General features: G+C 39.9%; 1 protein-coding gene across 1 annotated transcript in view; it reads right to left on the reverse strand.

Moving 5' to 3' along the window:
• Positions 1-693: 693 nt before the first annotated feature.
• Positions 694-8,451, reverse strand: part of TENM1 (teneurin transmembrane protein 1) — a 285,933-nt gene continuing 278,175 nt past the window's right edge. Inside the window, exons 19-21 of the mRNA XM_010854080.1 lie at positions 3,816-4,203; positions 1,452-2,672; positions 694-866 (exon numbers count right to left, since the gene is read on the reverse strand). Of these exons, the coding sequence (XP_010852382.1) occupies positions 694-866; positions 1,452-2,672; positions 3,816-4,203 (1,782 nt within the window). The remainder of the gene's footprint in view (positions 867-1,451; positions 2,673-3,815; positions 4,204-8,451) is intronic.

An 8,451-nucleotide genomic window follows, 5' to 3' on the forward strand; every position in this document is an offset into this window, starting at 1 on the left:
ATATATCCATTTGCAGACACAGATATTCCTCTTTCTTTCATCTGAAAGAAAAAGTTCCTTCTTGCTTTCACTTTGTATTTCATCAAGTGATGGAATTTCCTGCTGAGCTTTGAATGTTTTGGTATTCCTATTTTTCCAGAAAGTTTCTAATATTTGTTATTTTGCTTCATTGCTCTTACATACTTTTTCTTTATTAGAATAATTTTTTTGACTGCACTGTGTGGCATGCGGATCCTAGTTCTCTGACCAGGAAATGAACCTGTGCCTCCTGAAATGCAAGCTCTGAGTCTTAACCACTGGATCACTAGGTAAGTCCCATTTATCAGAATAGTTTGTTATTCCCATGCTTCTAATGCACTATGCTCTGATTTATTTTTCAGCTGGAGATCTGATGTTTTATGTCTCTCAGAGAATAATTTTCTCTCTATAGAATCCATAACTACCCATTTTAGAATCATGAAAGTTCAGTTCCACTTTCCTCTTGTCAGTCTACTGCAGCAGTCATCAAGTCACATGTTGGTCTTTTCTTTTCCCAAAGCTCCAATTCTCTGATCCTTTCCTCATGGAAGCTTTTATCCTACCTCCTCATTAATCATGGACATTTAAGTGGATAGTCAAGAAGACTCAAACAGAAGTAAGCACATATATGTTAATACTATTTCATGGTGTTGGATGCCCTTCTGTTTTTTTCAGCTAAATAGGGATGGTAAAACATTTACTAACCTTTCCAGGATCCCACTCTTGAGTTTTTGTCTGAAGCTGTAGAAGCTCATAAGTTAATTCCAAATTTTCTAATTCTGGTTTGGGAAATCCAGGTAGTACATTGTGTAACTGGAAACCAAATAGCTCCAACCAACTTCCAATATCTGTAAGACACAAAATTTAAAAGAAAAAAAAAAAACATTTTAAAGCCCATACTTTACAACTTTTGTGGAAAGCTTGAAAGATGACTTTCCTGCCTTTGATATGTTTAGCCAATGGTAAGTTAGGGATAAGCTCCCCTTTATATCACTCTAAAACATCTGATCCTTTCTCTGGGGAAACCTTTTGATTCATGGATAATCATAGAGATTGGCTCAGTTTACTGTGTGGAAATTCTTAGTGTGGTAGTGGTATTAAGGCCACACAGACTCTGGTATTAGATTTATCTGATGCAACACAATCCTGATTTTTCTTCTGTGAAATTATTTGTAGAAGCTTTTAAGAGTGAAAACTATGAACAGAGAGCTTAAAAGGAAAGAAGAAAATGTACTAGGATGCAAAAGTATCATGTTTTACTCCAACGTGTACAGTTCTGCTCACTCTAGAAGACTAAGGAAGAGATTGACTGCACAATAACTTGTGGGCTAGCTGGCAGGAAGAGGAAGCATCTTTACAAAGGCATTGAGATTATGTGATAAACACCACGGAGCGTTTTCTCTTTAGCATAAAGCATCACGCCATTTAAATACCTGTGGTATACTTGGCAACATCTTGAATTTTGCCAACAGGGTAGTTATTTTCAAAAGAGTAGAGGTTGAATGGTTTAGGAAGGAGGTTCAACTGTTTCCATATATGATGATTAGGCGTCGTCCATCGACCAGCGATAACATCATAATCCCTTTGCCCCAGGTGCACTAGTTTAGTAAGGAAATCATAGAGTCCTCCATGAAAACCAATGATGACCTGAAAGTCAGGATAAGTGTCATGGTAGATATCTCCATAAGGCGTGTACAGTATCTCTTTGATCACCTGACCCCGACTGCTGAACACGGCTAGTGGGGTGCCTGTATTATCACAGGCTACGTAATATTCTTCACCACTGCTTAGCTCCATGGCAATAAGGTGACCTTGGAGATCATAATACAGGGATGTAATCTCTGAGCTGGTGTGGTTGTACAAATGAGTAACTCTTATGGGGTTGGCAAGGTCTGCATAAAAGAACTGGAGGTGCTGTCCAGGGCTGGACTTACTGGCCACACGTCGCCCAAGCCCATCATAGTAATACTGCACAGTCCAGCCAGAAGCCTTATTGTAGGCTTTCTGCAGCAGACCATTAGAATTATATTCAAATACGTCATTTCCCCTCTGTCTCAGAAAGCCATCTTCATCCATCTTGTACTGAATTTCTCCAAGTCTGGTGATGCGATCTCGGAGGTCATACCGGAGAGGAGTAAGACGAGCACTATTCCCATGGCTTAAGAGGTTGATGTTCCCATTCAGATCATAACTATAACGCCACTGGGTTTTATCGTTTACAGAAACAGTTTGAAGTTGCCCATCAGCATCATATTCATAGAAGTATCTTGTTATATTGGCATCTACTCCTACTCTGATATCACATATTACCATTCGGCCCATGTTATCATATTGAATAGTCATCCAGTAGGCAATTGCCTTTAGGATTTCATACTGGACTTCAATGACTTGTCCATTGGCGCTGAAGATCTTGGTGTGCTTCATCACGGTAGTAGTTATGACTTGATTTAAATCGTAATTAATTACACTGAACTTTCCAAACTGCTCTGTTCGACCAGAGACATCGACATATCGGTACAGATCTATGGGCAAAGGGGTTTCATTGATCACAGCTTGCATGCTGGTGACACGGAAGTTGTTGTAGCTGTAGTCAAAGCGAGCATTTACAAGGCCTTCTTCACTGAATCTGAAAATCTGGCGCCCAATAAGAGGTCCTGAAGGGGTCAAAATAAAAATCATGAGAACAATGCAAGAGACTCAATATTGAACAATCAGAAAGTTCTAGTGTTCTTTTCTTTAGTAGTGATGTTTTTACATTCAAAATGAAATATTAGAGATTGATGTTTGATATCTAATGCCCAGACATCTCATCTCATAGATACATAATGTCATCACTGTGGTCACCAAATATGAAAAAAAATTAAAACACTGCATATTATAGTTATAGAATAAATTAATTATAGGAACTTCAGAAGTAATAACCCATTCTCAACTACCCAACCAGTAGTTGAAGTGATGAAACTGATATTATAAACATGCTCTCTTTTTATAATTACTGACAAAAATACTTTCAGTTCATTTAACACGTGCTACAAGGTCAGAGGCAATGGCACCCCACTCCGGTACTCTTGCCTGGAAAATCCCATGGACAGAGGAGCATTGTAGGCTGCAGTCCATGGGGTCGCTAGGAGTCAGACACGACTGAGTGACTTCACTGTCACTTTTCACTTTCATTCATTGGAAAAGGAAATGGCAACCCATTCCAGTGTTCTTGTGTGGAGAATCCCAGGGACGGGGGAGCCTGGTGGGCTGCCGTCTATGGGGTCGCACAGAGTCGGACACGACTGAAGCGACTTAGCAACAACAAGGTCAGAAGGTCAGGTTTTGACCAAATCCAGTATTACAGTAACTGGATTTCGGTATTTTATAAACCCACAGGATGAAATATAATAAAAAATGGTGACTTTTGAAGACATGTTGCCATCAACTGAGGCTTATAGAAGTTACACAAGGCTTGAACTAGTTTCAGTGAGACTCATATCTTTGGGACTTTGAGTGAGACTTTGCATCTTTGGGACAATTTGGTGGTGACTAGGGAGGGGTACCCAGTTAGACTAGGTACTTAAGAGTTCAACTTTCTTGAGGGCTGAGAGAAAGGGAAATGCACTGTATTTTTTAAGGAATTGGCTTTCACACCATCTATCACATATTTTTCATTTTCAATGGAAGATAATTTGATAACTCAAATTTGGTTGAATTGCGTGTCTGTAAGTTAATGCTTCTATCTCGGACTGTGGCCAGCAAAAACTTTCTAAGACCGATGTGCTTGTATACATCACCATCCTTTTACCACAAACCTGTTTGCCTGTATCTGATTGTGCAAATGAAGCCATCGTGCATCAGATGTATTGTCTTAATCACTCCAGAAGACTCTTCATATGTTAATGTGACCTGGGTGGTATCGTAGAGAATCTCGGACAGCCTTGCTTGTTTGGTGTACTTGTACAAAACTCTGCGCCCTGTCCCCAGATGCAGGGTTTGCAGTAGTCGGCCATCTCGACTGTAGTCTTGGATAAAAGAAGTGCTACTGTCTGGTGGGGTGTAGATGTTCCGGTAGTAGCCCACCGAAAGCATGGTTTGTAAGCTGTGGCGCACCATACTAGGCATGGTGACTGAGAGCAGACAATCCGATTGGTCGTACTCAAAGATATAACGCCGCTGGCTATGTAAGAGAAGCATCACAGACTGAAACGAGACAAAGGTACGACAGCATAATAGTACCACTAAAGTTGACGAGATTAAAGAAAATACCCATTCATCCTTTCAGTACAAAGTCATCGAGCACTTCCTGTGTGCCGGGCACTGTGGTGGACCCTAGTTATACAGTGGCAATAATGTGTCTGTCCTCATGGAATTTACAGATTACTGGAGGAGAAAGACAAATAACCAAACAACTACAATATAGTGTGAAATGTGTTATGACAGAGGAAATTCCAGGGTGCTTATGGGAGGTGGAGGAAGAGCAGCAACCGAGACTTAAGAGGTCCAGAAAGGCGTCCTGGAGACCGTGACATTTACAGTTGAGACCTAAAGGGTGACTAGGCGTGGCCAGATGAAGGCAGGGAGGTGGGTGGGCTGGATGGGGAGAGTACTCCTGACACAGAGCAGAACATTGTGAGTGGCTAGATAAGAAAGAGAACATGGTTTTTTCAAAGAACATGGGGCATTTGGCGTGGCCAGAGCATGGGTATGTTGGAAGGGATGGGTAAATGGCAAGTGATGAAGCCAGTCAGGTAGGCTGGGTTTAGATCACACTTTCTAAGCCGTGCTAAGGAGTTTGGACTTTTACCTGTTGACAACAAGGGAACCACTGAAAGCAGATGGAAGGAGAGGACACTTGTGCCACTGGAAAAAACAATCCAGTTGGTATTTCAGAAAGGTTACTATTGCTTCAATGTGGAGATGAATTGGAGGGAGGGACACAGAGGGCAGGGCATGCCATATATTAAGTATTAGTCACCAAAAATTACTAATTGAGTTCATATAGCAGATGTCTTTCTGAAAAGTAGTATATAAAATATTATCATTACAGTGATCCCCCCTTATCGGCAGTTTTGCTTTCTGAGTCACCCACAGTCAACTGCTGTCTGAAAATATTCAATGGAAAATTCCAGAAATAAACAGTTCCTAAGCTTTCCAATGCATGCTGTTCTGAGTAGTATGATGAAATCTCATGCTGTCCTTCCCAGGACGTGAATCATCTCTTTGTTCAGTGCATCCATGCTATATATGCTACCCGCCCGATAGTACAGGAAATAACATAGTATATATAGGCTTCTCTACTATTCCCACTTTCAGGCATCCATGGAGGGGTCTTGGAGTGTATCCCCTGTGGGCGAGGAGGGACTACTGCACAGCTTTACAATTCATGTTTTAAATGATATGAAGGAAACATGCCATTAAAAGTGGAGAATTCTCTGGTTATGCAAGCCCTCCCACCCCAACTGATCTGTATTTCAGCAAGTTATTTGTTGAGGTATAATGCCATGCATGTAACAGGTGTTTCATTGATATTGGTTTATCTTATTCGAATTTTAAATATAGTCACAAAAGGAACACTGAAGGAGAACTCAAACTCTATTTTTAATTGAAAAGCATTTAAATCTCATCTTTTAATAAAAATCGCTCACCCCTGGAAATTCTGATGTATCTCCCCAAGGGAGATTTTACCCTTACTTTCTAGAGAATTGGCTTATCAAGCAAAAAGATTTAGTTGAGCTTTATTTTCTGAAGTTTCTGTTATGAAAACAATACGTACCATTTCATCTTTTAAATATAAACTACATAAATATTAATGAATTACAGAAGCATATATAATGTACATTTAAATCTTCTAAATATGAAATTATATTCTAATATTGAACATGCTTCTTCAAACTGCATGTCCTCCCTGCTCTTCTGAGAATTGATTTCAAATCACATGTCAATACCATGAAGTCAAAGTCAGCACTTATTTGCTCATTGGCTTATCCTTTCTCGCTTTTCCACCAGGTACTCTGCCTGGGGATACAGAGCCGTGTGTGGAAACCCTGTCACCTCATAACCTGTGGATACTCTGCAACTCCAGAAACCCTGCTGAACAGAAGGCGGGAGACGTGGAAGTCCTGCCTGGGCACGAGGACACAAAGGGACCACCCTTGACCAAGGCAGAACTCAACAGAACCTAAGGTGAGACTGGTAGGCAATGCCTCTTTGCTGAAAGCCAGATTTCTCAGCTCCTTTCCACTCTCTTCTGTCAACTTGCCATGAACAAATGACATCTGTCACCTGCGAGGCGGGCCAGGGACAGTCACCATATGGTTCGCACACATTATCCAGTACCAGCCTGCCTTTTCCAGTTGCTGCACCAGCCTTGCCAAACATTTATAGCACATCACCACTGCATTCTCTCCCTGCTCTCATCTTCCGTGCTGTAGTAAACCACAGCCTGACCCTGTTCCTAGGTGGTGCTGATGCTGTGCTGCCCAAGAATGTGGATGATGTGATTAGAAATCTCGTGAATGTAACTGTTGTGTGGCCAGAATAGCATTTAGCTCTCACTTGGCTACTTTGTCACTTTGGGTGGGCATTGTTATCAGTTTGTTCAAAAAAATATACTTATAAGTCCATCCAATGCCCCCAGCACTGCTATAGAATAAAAGGTCATTTCTTATTAGTCCAAACACTAGAATTTTATATTTAGTATTTTCCAAAAAGTTGATTGTGAGAACTGAAATGATTGTGAGATCATTGTAAAGAAGAAAACTAAAACCATGGCTGCATATTCATTTGAACAGGAGTAGAAATGAGAGATGGGTTTCCCAGGTAGCTCAAACAGTAAAGAATCTGCCTGCAATATGGGAGGCTGGGGTTTGATTCCCTGGATCAGGAAGATCCCCTGGAGAAGGCCATGGCAACCCACTCCAGTATTCTTGCCTGGAGAATTCCATAGACAGAGGAGCTTGGCGGGCTACAGTCCATGGGGTCGCAAAGAGTCGGACACGACTGAGTGACTAACACTTTCAGAAATGAGAGACGGCAGAAATTTGAAAAAGTAAGGCATCTGAATGACCACCAGATGGCAGTGTGGGGCCACCTGGAAGCGCAAGCCAAAGGCTGCATTCTCTCCCTCTAGGCAGCCTTTGAAAACTTCAGCCCCAAAGAGGCAATTTTGTGTAAATGTATCAGACTTAAGCATCTTATTAAATGATTATAAAATATATTTAAATGCATTTAAAATGAAGTTCTTAAGAATTTTTTTAGGAAATGGAAAGATTTACATTTCCTGTAATACAAAATTTTAGCCCCACAAGTCTTCAAAATATAATTAACTCAGGGAAGGCTCATGAATCAAGACAGACAATTAATGACCACATAGAGAAAATTTAAGAAACAATAATTGATTTTTTTTATTAGAGAAGAGATCATTTAAGCAACCACAGCTATTACCCAAATAATTATTTTTCTCCTAATGGCTACAAACCATTGTGCATGAAAATGATACCCATAATTTTTACTTACTCTAGAGGAAGTCAAATAATTTTTACAAAATTTCTGCACACTGAGGTAAAATATTTGCTGTTTGCTTTTTTCAATATATCATGGTATAGGGATGCCAAGCAAATGTATAAAGGTACAAAGAGAAGTATTTTGAGGCATAAAAAGAGATTTATATTTTTAAAGTTGGAGAACTGTTACTTCAAAATATAGTTCTGGAGCCAGCCTCTTAGTCTTGCTCTGCCCCAGACATAGTGAAAGAATGTTCTAGCAAAGGCCACGATAAAGAGAGGACTAGAAAAGAGCACAGGAGGCACAGAACTTCATCACCTCCCTGGAAGCGTACATGTAAATTGGATTTTGGTAAATTGAATATTCTTTCCTTTTTCTTTCTAGAATCACAATTTCAAAGATACTTTAATTTCCTTCCATCCTTCTGTTCTTTCCTGTTTTAATTCACCTTCAGGTAGCAGTAGGTGCTAGCACTAAGTTTTCCAACTTAATACATACTAGAATAAATATCAGAATGCATAATTTAAATGGAAAGAAACTTTTATTGAATGACTAGATATGCCAGGTGCTTTATATTAAGTTATTTCATTTAATTGCTGCTTCTATTCAGTGAATTAATTATTATCACTGGTAATAATGTTAATAAAATCAATCTCGTGATAAATGATTTTTGGAAAGTAAAGAACCATTCCATAATTATGGGTTTTGTAGGCTCTGAGTTTTGCATAATAGCATTGCTTAAGTCAGGGGCTACCTGGTAATTAGAGAACAAATTAAATGTAAGATTCAGAAAGGGAGAAAAGTCAGCTGAAAGGCACAAGTGATTTGGCTCGTCTCACTGGTCAATAAATGAGTTTTGGGGAGTTGCTGGGGCTTTTCTCCATACATTACTCTGTGTCAATAAGGTCTTATTTCTGTCCACGGCAGACACTGACAGTCTCAGGG

Source organism: Bison bison, unplaced genomic scaffold (assembly GCF_000754665.1).
Source record: "Bison bison bison isolate TAMUID 2011002044 unplaced genomic scaffold, Bison_UMD1.0 scf7180017864336, whole genome shotgun sequence".
Lineage (NCBI taxonomy): Eukaryota > Metazoa > Chordata > Mammalia > Artiodactyla > Bovidae > Bison > Bison bison.